The following is a 13,734-nucleotide window of genomic DNA, read 5'->3' as shown; positions in this document are numbered from 1 at the left end:
TTTTTGCTCTAAGCATACTCCTGTACCTTTCTCAGTTTATCTAGTTCTCCCTAAAAAGGCACAATGGCCTCTTCCTCTAACGCTTCCTGTAGCAAAGTATTTCATGCTTCAACAACCTACCGAGCAACAAAATTTCTCCTTACCTCCCTCTCTCATATCGGCAATATTAAATTGATGACCCCTGGCCACTGATTCCACAACCAGAGAAAATTATCTTCTCCTGGTCATTCAATCAAAACTCAAAATTTAAAACTTCCACCGTTTTTCTGCTTCACCTTTCTCTGCTCCGGTGGGAATAATCCCACTATCTCAAGTTATCCATCTTAATTATAGTTTCAAACATTTGTGAACAGCGCTGTATGTTTCTTCTTGTTTTCATGTGCATTCCATAATGTGCTACCCAAAATGGCACAGAATTCTTTTTTAAAAAATTGTCACAATGTCAGTACTATTGTGCTCTACTCCCTTTCTAAAAGCACAAAATGCTTTTGCCCATATGAAAACAGTTCAAAGTAAAACATTGTAAGCAATGCAGTTTTGGATAGTTCATTGGCATTCATGGATATTAAATATGTCTTAAATTTTTGTTTACTTCAGTATTATGGTGACAAATGTGCAGAACAGTAAAACGTTAATGGATGAAAATATATGAAAGGAGCTTTTATGCCAGGATTATTAAACAATTCTAGCTTCATAAGGCAGTCAGTATCATAAATTAATTCCAACAAAAACCAGGGCATGATGGGCTACAGAATAAAATAATAAATGAGACACAGAATAAAGTAATAACTATCACAACTTCAGGTTAAAAGACAAATCTGAACTTTCAGGTCAACAAATCTTCTGCAATCAGTTTAACTTCAATATTTCTAACCTAATTTTCTCAATTAATATTGTTGAATTATACTTCTCATAAAATCCTTTATACACAATTGATGTCCCTCCTCCCATATGGAGTTCTAATCTTGTACTTTTATTTTTTTAAATGTCTGGTTTTATTTTCATAACTATAATGTCTCAAGATTATTAGGAAGGCAATTACAGTGCAATTGTAAATGTTAACTTGGCTTGAGGCAGAGAAGTCATTAATCTCGCTCAAAGCAATCTCAGAAGATTTGTGTCTTTGATCTGATATCTTCTTTGAATTTTCCTTGCATGTAATAATCACTGTTTATCTTTAAATTTAAAGATTCACGAGGTCTTCAATTGCCAGGAGTGCGACAAAAAATTCATATCTGCAAATCAGTTGAAGCGCCATATGATTACCCATTCAGGTAATTCCAACCTGCTGACAGAAAAACAGATAGCTGAAGTTTCACTTTCTGGGGCCTGCCTTGTGACCTGCTTTCCTGGTAATTAAGTAACACAAAATAAAATTTGTCATAGCTGCTTAACCGTCTTTAATCTGAAAAAGAGCCGATTTATGTTCATGGTGTGAAGTTTTTCTTTGAAGTTGTTCTCTTTTGACTGAAGCTAATTAAATGGAGTTTGGTGTTTGGAAGAGATGGTTTAAGATGTGCAAATTGCAGGAGATATACCAAAGCTTGTCCTACAAAAAAGCAATTTGATGCACGTAATTCAAAAGGCATGCAGCTGTCTGTCTAATTGGTTTAATCTTAATTGTATTGACTTAATTGCAAGATTCCCTCAGTGGATAAAGTCTTTCTTTCATCTTTCCTTCTTCAGAAACTGACAGTTTAATATTTGCTGCTCGTTCTTCACAGAGAAACGCCCTTACACCTGTGAGGTCTGCAGTAAATCTTTCAAACGGCTAGATCAAGTGACTGCACATAAAATTATCCATAGTGAGGACAAACCCTACAAATGCAAACTTTGTGGAAAAGGATTTGCTCACAGAAATGTGTACAAGAACCACAAAAAGGTAAATATGAATTCAGTATATATACATATATACATATGTGAATATATTTGTGTGTGTATATGTGTGTGTATGTGTGTATATATATATATAATATATATATACATTTTTAAAAATTCACACAAATTTGTGATTAACCCTGCAGCTGGCTGCAAAAAATAACCTTGTAATGCCCTACTACCAATCGTGATTGATAAATTTGCACTTGCTTACATCACAATGTTTGTAATCTGCACTCACTGACATCACCCTTTCCACAGCACAAGGACCTGGGGAAGCTCTGCATATCGGTAAGTCATTAGTAATTTCCCAGTTGAACAATTTTTTTATTTTTAAATTTGTAAAAAAATATATATATATATGGATGAAATGTCAAATCCATTTAGTTGTTGCTATGAATTTAAGATGTTTTCCAAACTTCTCAGTTGTGTTTCTTCCTTGTAACCTACCAATTTCAGTTCTGTATATAACAGAGTCAGGTGTCCTTGCCACTGCTACAATGTTAAATGTGTAACATTGGCCAAGCAGTATGTTGTCCAATTGAAACGCAAAACAATGGCAAAGATTCAAGTGTTTGACTGGATATGCAAGTCCATTTTGGATCATGGATGTTATTATGTTATATAAATAGCGCAAATATTTTGTTCACTCTAAGAATATTATGGAAGAGCTTTCTGGCATTAGTACTTGGAGTTTTGAATTAAAAAATAGCCTGAAATATTTGGTCAATCTCTGCATTTCTTCTGTTGGTTGAATTATTTGGCTGAACATCATTATTTCCTGTTTGTGCTATTTGTCTGTGACTTTCTCTATCTTGATGGATGAAATATTATGTCAGCTAGTTTAGATGCACTTCTCCTTAATCTTGCGAAGTATAACCAATAAATTCTTATGAGGACAGCATTTTTCTGGCCAGCAGGGTGCCGGTCATGATCCTGCTGTTGCCATTTGCGGTTCCTCTAGACTTCTCTTTATTTCTTTATTTGTCCCATTATTGCCCTTTTTGCTTTGTCCTATCATCCCTTTTGTCATTTAAATCACTCCTGCCAACTAGCCTATCACAATCCTTCCTTTTTGCTTTCCTCCCCTCTACCTCTATACTTAAAACCTGTTATATCCCTAATATTTTTCCTTTTTGGACAAAAGGTTACAAGCCTGGTTTTCCCCCTACAGATGCTGCCTGACTGGCTGAGTATTTTCAGCTTTTCTGTTTCTGTTTTAGATTTTCAGCATCTGTTACATTTTGCCCTTTAGATTGTTATGAGGATTAATGTAATGATTCTAAGTATAGTAGAAAAGGGTTAACAGATAGGATATGTGAATATATGATGTAGATGATGATGTACTACTGACATAAGTCAGTCATGTGTTAGACCGTGAAATGGAGGTTGGAATCATGCCCAGGAGAAAGGCGCCTACTCTAACTTGTTTCGATGTAGTACTAATTAACAAATGTTAAGCAGAATGTGTCTACAGTCTGTCTAAGAACCTAGTTCCACACCTAGGGTTGAATTTTCCATTTGTCAGGCGGGCAGAGCTGACCCAATCAAGGGTCACACCGCCATTTTACGTGGGTGGGCCAATTAAGGCCCGCCCAGCGTGACGTCCACAGGGGAGCGCTATACACTCCCTGTGTGGGCAGCGGGATGTCCTAAAATCGACAGTGCGCTCTTTTGTGCATGCGCACGAAAGAGCACACTCATCTCCCTGAGGCTAAGTGCAGCCTCAGGGAGATCGCCTTGACTTTTAAAAATATTAAAAACAGAAAAAAAAAATCCCTTACATGTCTCCTCATGTGATATGTTCATAACTTCCATAAAGTCTTTATTACAATTTTTAAAACCCTATACAAAACCTCATCCTGCCACTGGATGAGGTTTCATGTTTTTTCTAGTTGCCACCGGTGCTCCTGGCCGACCCGCCAACCTTAAGGTTGGACGGGCAGGTTCTTTAATTGCTTGATTGATCCTGTCATTGCCTCAACTGGCCATTGACAGGTCGGCGGGCCCGCAGCTGATTTTGCTGCGACCCCACCTTCCTGAAAATTTAAATGGCGGGGGTGGGGGGTGATGTCGGGGGTTCTGCCCGACGTCATCCTGCGTCATTTTATGCGTCAGCGAGCGGGCCCCACCCCTGCTTGCTGATGGTAAAATCCTGGCCCTAGAGTCCAAGTTAGAAGGACCCATCTCAGAACATTAAGGGAGAGGGGTGTGGTCAAAATAGTTGTTCTTGTATGGCACAAATTCTGGGAGGTGGGAAAACTGGCAAAAGCATGGAAAGGCATCAGGTGGTGTGCCTGATGTTCCTCTGCCATGCTGTTTTGCTAGTGGCAGGAAGGATGGTAGATGAATGTTAGGGGGTAATATAGGGGTACAGTAAGAACTTATTGAAAGGGAATGAATTACTTAAAATCTCCAAGCACATTGGCAGTTAAAGTTTACCAGATGAACCTTTAACAGCCTTAGGGGTCTGCAAACAACAGAAAGGCCTTGGAGCCGGACTGTAGTCAGAGGATGGCAATAACAACTAAGATTAAATGTGCTCTTCAACAGATAGGGGAAGAACAGATGGTCCTAGATTAGGTAGGAGGGAAGGTCTCTGCCTGGGTGAAAACAAATAGGGACAAAAGGTGCATGCATTTGTTACCAGAGATGTCTGTTTAATGTAAGCCTATATGTTGATGAGATTGGAATCTGGAAACTGTTCTTATACCTGACCAATAATGTATAAATATGTTGAATACTTGTGGTTTAGCAGAGTGCTATCTCAAGCTGCATTGAGATGGTTCTCCCCTTGCAATTGTTCGAATAAACGATCGTGACCTGTACCTGAGACTCCTGTGGTCCATTTGTCAAAGTGACCACAACAATGAGCCACTCACCTGGAGCCCAATTGAGCAACTTGAGTGGCTGATTCAGGTACCCTGCTTGCCTCTGTGGGCATTTTGTCTATGTCAGGATGGACCTGCAGGTGAGTAGGACAACCGCACATTGGGACGTGGCGGCCTTCCAGTGGGCTTCGGGGGACAGAAGGGGAATCTTTGGGCACTCTATGACCCAAGGAAGGGCTCCCTGATGGCAGTGGCTGCCTTGCAGCAATGGTATTGCCTGTCCACTGAGAATTCAACCCCCTCTCCCACCTCCACCTTGATTGCCAGGGCCTGCTTGCTATGCATTTGGTTCAGCAGCAGATATTTGTGTGTGCAGATCTGATGTCTGTCTAAATGTTGGAAAATCCAGCATTTTGTATTTTCTCAGACCAACTTCTGACCTTTTATTCTGAAGCTTAAGCTAGTTGGAAATTTTGGGTCTGTTGTTTGTGTTCCTGATTCTAGCACACCGTATAATGGCTGTCTTGCTCGTTTACGCCCCTGGGAAATATACATCTCCTTGAGTTCTGCAGATGGATAGTTCTTGCACAGGGGGCAGAAAGCTTCTGTGTAAAAGGGTGACTTGGTTCTGCGATGCTAAAATATGTTGGGGTGCTGCTGGTTGGAGTTGCCATATTTTGCTCAGTCCAAAATTAGATAATGGAAGTTTAGAGAATGAAATGTTTTCTAAAGGGTGATTATTGCTGAAAAAAGACATGTCTAAGCTTTTTGTCTTGCATTTGTCAGATCATTCTCAAGAATACCAATATAATGGGAACACAACAGTTTATACTGTATGTGAAAAGGGTGCTGATTGGTTGGCAAGTAGCGTTGCCATGGCGAATGCACCATTGATGGTGACTGACAGTTAACTGCCAAGCATTGTTTGAAATTTAAACCAGGTAGCTTGACCCTGATTGGTCAAGGCATTGCCCTGAGGAATGGGTCGGCCAAAGCTGTTAGTTATTTTGTTTAGCTGAGACAGGTGCAATGTATGTACATATTCTTTCTGTCTGCCAAGAACAGGGCCCTGTGTATTAATGTATGTAGCTTCCAGTATACGCAAATGCGCCAGACTGCTAGCCTGACTGACGATCTTAAGTTGGTTGTCAGCGTAATTCTTAACACATTGAGGATTATTTAGCAAATGTTGTCCAATCGCAGAATCATATCTAATGTTGGACACTGTGGGCAGAATCTTCGGCTTGGCGAGCAGGGGCGGGACCTGCTCGCTGAGGCGTAACATAACGCGGGATTATGTTGGGCATGCATCACGACATTACCGCGTGTCATTTAGATTTTCATTTAGAGTTGGCTGTGCGCCCACCGAACTGCCAAAGGCCTATTAACGCCATTTAAAAAGTCACTTAAGCAATTACCTGAGCTGTCTGTCCAACCTTAAGGTTGGCGGGCACAAAAAGAGCCCAGGTGGGCTCCTCATCTTGTGTAATAATCTCCTGTGGTACTTTATGCCCATTGGTTCCCTCTTCTCTACCGCCCTATACCCTCAGAAGAAAACTCTAATAGGCTTATCAAACGCTATTTCCTTCTCATTAAAATGTGTTATGTCTGTCTTATTTTATGATTTTTTTAAGTGCTCTGTCATTGTGCCTCTAATGGATTCTGGAATTTTCCCTACTACTGATGTTGGGCTAGCTGGCCTGTAGTTTCCTGTTTTTTCTCTCTCCTTTCTTGAACACCAGGGTTACATTTCCAGTCTACTGGATTCTTTTCTAGAATCTAGGGTATTTGGGAAGCTCAAAATGAATGCAACTAATATCTCTGCACTTCTTTTAAAACCCTGCAATGTAGGCCTTCAGGTCCAAAGGCTTTTAGTCTGTTTCACCAGTGCTTTCTCTTTACTAATATTAATTGCTTTAAGTTCCTCACTTACATTTAACCCTTGATTTCTCACTATTTCTGGTATGATTTTTGTGTCTCCTACTGTGAAGACAGTGTTGGATCCAGTCCCCTTGGTTCATTGGGACTAAAGGATCTGGGTTGCACGCTTGTTTCGGGGTGACTGAGTTGGTACAGAGACAAAGAATATCAGTAGATCATTTTTAGAATAAACACATGCTGTTTATTTACAAACTAAACTCAGCAGCTACACTTGTGCACTCACAACTCCAAACTCTGCCTTCACTCTTCAGTGTCTAACTCAAGACCCTCTCACAAAGGTAGCCAGTGCTACTCTGCTATTGGTTATTAAGATCATGTGACCTTATATTAAAGGTATATTACATCTCAAGTTATTTACACAGATCAATTATTTACTAAGTCAGTATCTCTGGGGGTAGAACATCTCAGCTCTACAGCTTCTGAAGTTTGATTTGGAACCAGTCGTCTGAGCATCTGGCTCTTCTGTAGGTACTTGTAAATCTGTTTTTTTGACTCTTTCAGGTACAGTTGGCTCTGCAAACACATTTGTACTTGGTTGAGTTCTTTCAACAGGAGATGTCGATTCAGTCTTGAACACTGGTGGAATGATTTCTGGGTATTTGGTTTCTCCTCTTATGTGATCCACATGTCTCCTTCATTACTTGATCTTCGGCTTTCACGTGACAGGAAAGAGGTCCCATTACTGCCCTTAGTTCACTGAACACCAGTGGGCCCTTCTCTACTTTCTCTCCTACATTAAGTGTTCTTTCCTGACTGTGACAGTCATGCCCCATTTTCTGACTTTGCTGCCTTCTTCCTACCTTTACCCCCCGCCGCCAAGTTTGGCATAACTGTGTTCAGTCTCGATAGGAGATGACGCTTCATCAGCAATTCCGCAGGTGTGACACCTGTTGTCGAATGATGCGTCCATTGTAATGGAATGTCTGTAATGGAAAAGAAAACGTGCTAATTTAGTTGCCATCGAATCTCGAGACGATTTCTTCATACCTGGTTTGAATGTCTGAACTGCTCTCTCGGCAAGTCCATTTGAAGAAGGGTGGTATGGAGATGTTTTCATATGAACAATACCGTTGAGGCTTGTAAATTGGCTAAATTCAGCACTCATGAATACTGTTCCATTGTCTGATACTAGCACTTCAGGTAGTCTATTAATTGCGAAACTTTGTAGTAGCTTGTCTGTTGTAGCGGAAGATATGGGTGACTTCACTTCGTATATGTCCATCCATTTTGAATGAGAATCTATGATAAGTAGAAACATTGTTCCCATAAAAGGTCCCACATAGTCGATGTGTACTCGTACCCATGGCCTTACTGGCTACTCCCATGGGTATAACGGGGCCGTTGCAGGTAATTTTTGTACTTGCTGATGCTGCATGCAACATCTCACTAAGTTTTCTATTTCTCCATCCATTCCTGGCCACCACATATAGCCACGTGCTATTGCCTTCATTTTTGGAAATTCAGGGATGTGCACTGTGAAGTTCAGATAACAATGGCTTTTGTCCTTTCAGAGAAATAATCACTCGAGCTCCCCACAATAAAATACCTTCTTGGCTTGTTGTCTCGTATTTGAAATACGGTTTCATTTAATCAGATTCTTATTTTTGTGACTAACCATGAAGAACATGATTTCTCACTTTGTATATGACTGGGTATCGGCTTGTCCGATCTTTAATTTGTCCAGCACATATCGGTGATGAGTCCAGGAAGTTCAGTAACAAAACAAATCCCTGAGGAATTGGAATATCCTCTTTTACTTGCAAGGACAAATGACTGAGCTAATTTGCGTTTACAATTTGACTTCTAGGTCTATGAATAAAAGTGTACTCTTACACTGCCAAGATCAATGCCCATCTTTGTACTCTTGCTGAGGCAAGAGGGGACATAGCCTTGTCTTCCCCAAATAGACCTAATAATGGCTTGTGGTCCGTTATGGTAATAAAATGATGACCCTGTACATATTGATGAAGCTTCTTAACACTGAAAATGATTACCAGGCCTTCTTTCTCAATTTGAGAGTACTTTTTCTCTGCAGTACTGTGTTCGTGACACAAATCCTATAGTTCGTTTTGATCCATCATCCATTCGATGGGAAAGCACTGCTCCCATTCACACGTTAATATCAACTCTTTTTTTAAGTAAAAATATACTAGAAGTGTAGATGATTGTAACAATTGTTTCACTTCTGTGAACGCTGCTTCTTGTGGTGTTTGCCACGACCATCTCTGGTTTATCTTGAGCAGGTAATACAGTGGTACCAGTTCTATCGACAAATTAGGCAAGAAGCGTCCATAGTAATTGAGCATCCCCAAGAATGATTTCAGTTCGAATGTATTCTATGGCTCTGGGGCTTCTTTAATGGCTTTCACTTTTTCTCCAACTGGTTGTTGGCTTTGTGAATCTACCTTGTGACTTAGGTAAGTTACCTCTTTCGCTTGGAATGTGTACTTTTCCTTTTTCAATCTCACTCCCAACTGCGAAAAACATTTCAGAATTCATCAAATTTTCCTTTTCAGTGAGTCCAGTCACGAGGGCATCATCCAAATAAATATGGAGCAGTCCCTGTAGTAAACTTTCCATGGTTCTTTGGAATATGACACAAGCAGAAGATATGCCAAAAGGTATTGGCATATCCCTTGTGTGTGTTTATGATGACAAACTTCTGGGATGCCTTCTCTAATTCCAATTGTTGTTAGGCATGACTCATATCTAACTTTGTGTAAGCTGTTCCACCTGCCAATTTAGCGTATAGATCTTCTATTTTAGGCCATGGGGTGTCTATCCAATTTTGTCACTTTATTGACTCTTAATTTGTAGGCCCCACATATTCGAATGCTTCGGTCAGGTTTGAGAACAGGTACAATTGGATCTGCCCACTCTGAAAATTGCACTGGTTGTATCACTCCCAGTTTTTCTAATCTGTCCAGTTCGGCGTCTACCTTATCCAACATTGCATAAGCTACTGGTCTTGCCTTCATGAATCTTGATGTTGCCTCTGGATCTGCATGAAATTTTGCTTGTAGCCCCTCAATTTTTCCAAGTTCTTCCTTTAAAACTGAGGCATATTTCTGTAGTAACTCTAAAAGCCCATTAGTTTTCAGTTGAAAGATTTCCGTCCATTCCAATTTAATTTCTTTCAGCCAGTTTTGTCCAAGAGGACTAGGTCCCCTGCCTGCTACTACTATCAAGGGTAATCTCACTATTTGAGCTCCGTAGTGTACTGTGACTTTACATAAACCCTTGACTTGTATGTCTTCTCCTGTGTAAGTTTAATTTGTTATCAGTTCCTTCTAAATTTGGCTTATGTTCTCCATAATTCAGGTATTTAAAAGTATCCTCACCAAGCACCGTAGTGGCTGCACCAGTATCCACCTCCATTCTGATTGGCTTCTCATTCACTCCCCTGCCTACATAGGCTCTGTGCTTCCTACCTTTAAATTCTATAACAAATAGATACCAAAATCTTATACTTTAGGCTTTTCAGTACTGTTTATCTCATTGGGTTTTTGCTTTTGTCTGAAAGCCTGCCTGATTCTATCTTTACAATCTCTCATGAGATGGCAGAAGAAACATTCGATCTTTTTCAACCGTGGTTCGTTACAAGGTTGTCTCCTTCCATCTCTGCTACTATTATGTCATATTTTTGCTGCTAAGTTATCCCTTTTAATTTGTTTGCTAGCAGTAGTGGCTTCCCGCTTCTGAATAAAGTTCTGCACTTTCGTGGTCTTTTTGGTTGAGGCTCCCCACCCAACGTGGAGGACGGTGCCATTTTGCACTGCTCGTAAAGTGTCTGAGTCTCGCATCGCACCTTCCATTGCAAGAGCCATTTCCAATGCCTTCTGCAAATCTAAAATTGTTTCAGCCAGTAATTTCTTCTGAACTGCATTTTCGTTTATACTGCACACCAAACGATCTCTAAGCATATCGTTTATAGATGTACCAAACTCTCAATATTCAGTTAATTGCTTCAGACTTACCACATAACAAACAACTGTCTCCCCCGCAGCCCTGTTTCTTGAGTTAAATTTAAACCATTGCATGATCATCGATGGCTTGGGCTGGTTATGATTCTTTGAGGTTCACTAAGTCATCAAAACTTTGAGTCTGGAGCACTGGGCACCAACAGATTTCTAATTAATCCATATGTCTTACTCCCACACGTGGACAGAAGGATTGCGCACCTCTCCTCCTCCTTATCATCGGTAATCTCAAAATGGTGCCCACCTTTAAGATGTTCAGTCTTATGGTGAAATTTTGATTATTACAGGCAGTAAGGTAGAAATTAATAGCTGGCCTGAAGTAAAATCTATACCTGATCTTGTGCACATTCCTGCTGTTTTATATTTTTGTTTGCAAAGGATTTACTTTTTTTTATTTAATCACTTTGGAAATGCATATTGGTAAAATTAAAATATACTTCACTTTGACAGTGTTTACAAATGAATCACTGAAAAAAAACTTGTATTATATAATGCCTTTTATGCGCTTTGGACCACCCAAAAATCACTTCACAGCCAATGGTTTGGTTTTGAACTGTAGTCACTGTTTTGTAGGCAAATGTGGCATCAAACTTGTGTGCAGCCAGGTACCACAAACAGCATTACAATAAATGACTAATTTGTTTATGCCAATCCTCTTTAATACATAATTTCACTTGACGCATATTTAGGTTTTCACAAAGGAACCTGAAGTGTTTCCATCCAAGTGGATTCTGAATTGAGCCTTGGTGTTTGCCATCATTATAATCAACATACCGATTAAATACAGGAAGGAAGTTAGTGAACCACCAGATATTTCACTGTTGTGCCAGGAATATTTAAAGTGAAATGACATATTTTCTCTTTCCTAAATATTAGGCCAGGATTTTAAGGCCTCACAGTGGCATGTCTCCCCACACCCCCACACCCACCCCACTGGCGGATGCGGCGAGCCATTTAAATCTCCATTCAGTTTGGCGGGACCATATTATCCCGCCGGGTGGGAGGGATCGTAAAACCCTGACCTTGGTGTTTTTTAAATTTAGAATTCAGCAGGATAATTGGGAAATGAGATGGAGTGTAATGCAGTAATTAATACAATCTGTTCATGTCACAGCAATCTAAGTGATTTATAATGATGGTTGACACTCAAAAGTAGCCATAGTTGTTAGTAAGGATCACTATTGAATTTAAATAGGATTTTGGCTACATGGGATGAGAGTAAGAGTGGTGGTATTTTGTACCCCAGTTTCTTAGCATGGATTAAATCAAAATATTTGGATCAGTGATGACTACAATGAAGCTATCCTGTAAAACTTTTTGGGCATCAGATTCTCCTGTTAGATTTTCAGGCACCATCCATTACATCCAGGTTTAATCATAGAATAGTTACAGCACAGTAACTGGCTCTCTGCAAGAGCAGTGTACTTAATACCAATCTCCTGCCTTTTTCCCCCACAGTTGTGCAAACCTTTCCTCTTAAGGTAATGATCCAATTCTCTACTGAAAGCCCTGGCTGAACCTACCTTTAGCATACTTTCAGGCAGTGCATTCCAGATCCTAACCACTCACTGCTTAAAGAAATTTTTCCTCATTTCACCCTTGTTTCTATTGCCACCAGCAAATATGTTTCTCTGTAATGTAAAATAAACTTAATTTAAGTTGATGTGAATGTAGTCAAAATGACAGCTAATCAATGTGAGCAATTTGCAGTGGGATCGAGAAATGACTGTTGTGTCCAAATTGAACTAATTTCAAGTGCTCTGTAAAAAAGCCAGGACTGGGTCTACAGATGATGAATAATGTGCAGTAGTGATAAGATTCACCTGTTTTAGCCCTCTTCCTTGGAGGAATACCTTGTAGGCTTGGAGGATTTCTATTCCAAGGAAAAAGGTACATGTTATCCTTTACAATCACATACATTGTACGTTTGACTCCTGTGATCATCCTCACCCTCCATATCTGAGAAAGAAACGCAGTGGCAAGCTCAAAGATTATCTGGGCAAAGGTAGTACAGACAGATAAATACATACAGCCAGCAAATCAAATAATTGTTTAATAAAAAATTATTTCCCTAAACAATTTTTTTTCAAATAATCCATTTTCAATTGCTGAATACAAGAATTCAGTGTTTTCAGATTTGTTTTCCCTTTTAAGGTTGTCAGTTAACCAGTTAGTAGCTCACAAGCTCTCGGTAGGCAACCAACTGCTGCAGTCAAACTTTATATCTGATTGACAAGTTCAACAGTTTTACATTAATATTAGAGGGACTTCAAGGCTTGTTTTTCCATGGACTATTCTCAAAATCCTTAATAATTCAATAATGGGAAATATAGTTTAAGGCTTCGCTTCTTACATAATTTTTTGGGAAAAATCAAAGGCTATTAAGTGGAGATCTCTCCCTCCCTCTCTCTCTCTCTCTAACTCCATAAACCTTGCAATAATCAGTGGTGACGTTCTACAGGGTGAGGATGTGGGAGAAGAGCGGGAAGAACGGATGGATTTTTCTCATGTTGAGGGTCTTAACACTAGGACCAGAAGTGCACAGCATTTCTGCTCAGAGGTGGAGAAGTAGGCCACGCCAATCATATGGCAGCCAGCCAATTAGATGTCCCAGTTGTGCAGCAGGGATGGCAGGAAGTCTTCAGCCCCACCGTTACCTCATGAATTCAAAGGTCCAGGTGTGATATCTGACCGGCACCCAATCCTTGCCACCCAGCAGCATCAGTATCGCTGTTTGTGAGGAGTTTGTAATCTGTAGATCTGCTGGCACTTAAACAGCGACATTTGATGAGGTGATCAAGCAATCTTGCAGGGCCTTGTTCTGGCTAGAATCTGGATGTAATGAAGGTTCACAGGCCTGTATGGCATGGCGCTCCATTGCCCTTGCCCTGCATTGCCTTCGGTGACCCTTGACCCAGCTTCCATCATCCTTGTCCAACTATCGTTCATCCTCAATCGGTCACTATTGGTCAACCCCCCAGCGTACTGGAGCTGCCCCACGTCCCCCATTAACCTTGACATGCCATCCATCGTCCTTGACCTTCCTTCTATCATCTTTAACCCCTTTTGATACTCTTGACTCTCATGACTTCAACTTTGATCTT

The 13,734-nt window shown here is 40.2% G+C and overlaps 1 protein-coding gene across 6 annotated transcripts in view; it reads left to right on the top strand.

Moving 5' to 3' along the window:
• prdm5 (PR domain containing 5) overlaps positions 1-13,734 on the top strand; it is a 350,538-nt gene that overhangs the window by 116,645 nt on the left and 220,159 nt on the right. For 3 of the 6 annotated variants that reach the window (XM_041196880.1, XM_041196715.1, XM_041197157.1), the window contains exons 9-11: positions 1,190-1,352; positions 1,725-1,882; positions 2,140-2,169. In XM_041196880.1, the coding sequence (XP_041052814.1) occupies positions 1,190-1,352; positions 1,725-1,882; positions 2,140-2,169 (351 nt within the window). The remainder of the gene's footprint in view (positions 1-1,189; positions 1,353-1,724; positions 1,883-2,139; positions 2,170-13,734) is intronic. The other 3 variants (XM_041196967.1, XM_041197058.1, XM_041196799.1) reach the window with 3 other exon arrangements.

This window comes from Carcharodon carcharias, chromosome 1 (assembly GCF_017639515.1).
Source record: "Carcharodon carcharias isolate sCarCar2 chromosome 1, sCarCar2.pri, whole genome shotgun sequence".
NCBI lineage: Eukaryota > Metazoa > Chordata > Chondrichthyes > Lamniformes > Lamnidae > Carcharodon > Carcharodon carcharias.
Note: the sequence above shows the minus strand (reverse complement) of the source record. Positions and strands in the feature narration are given on the sequence as shown.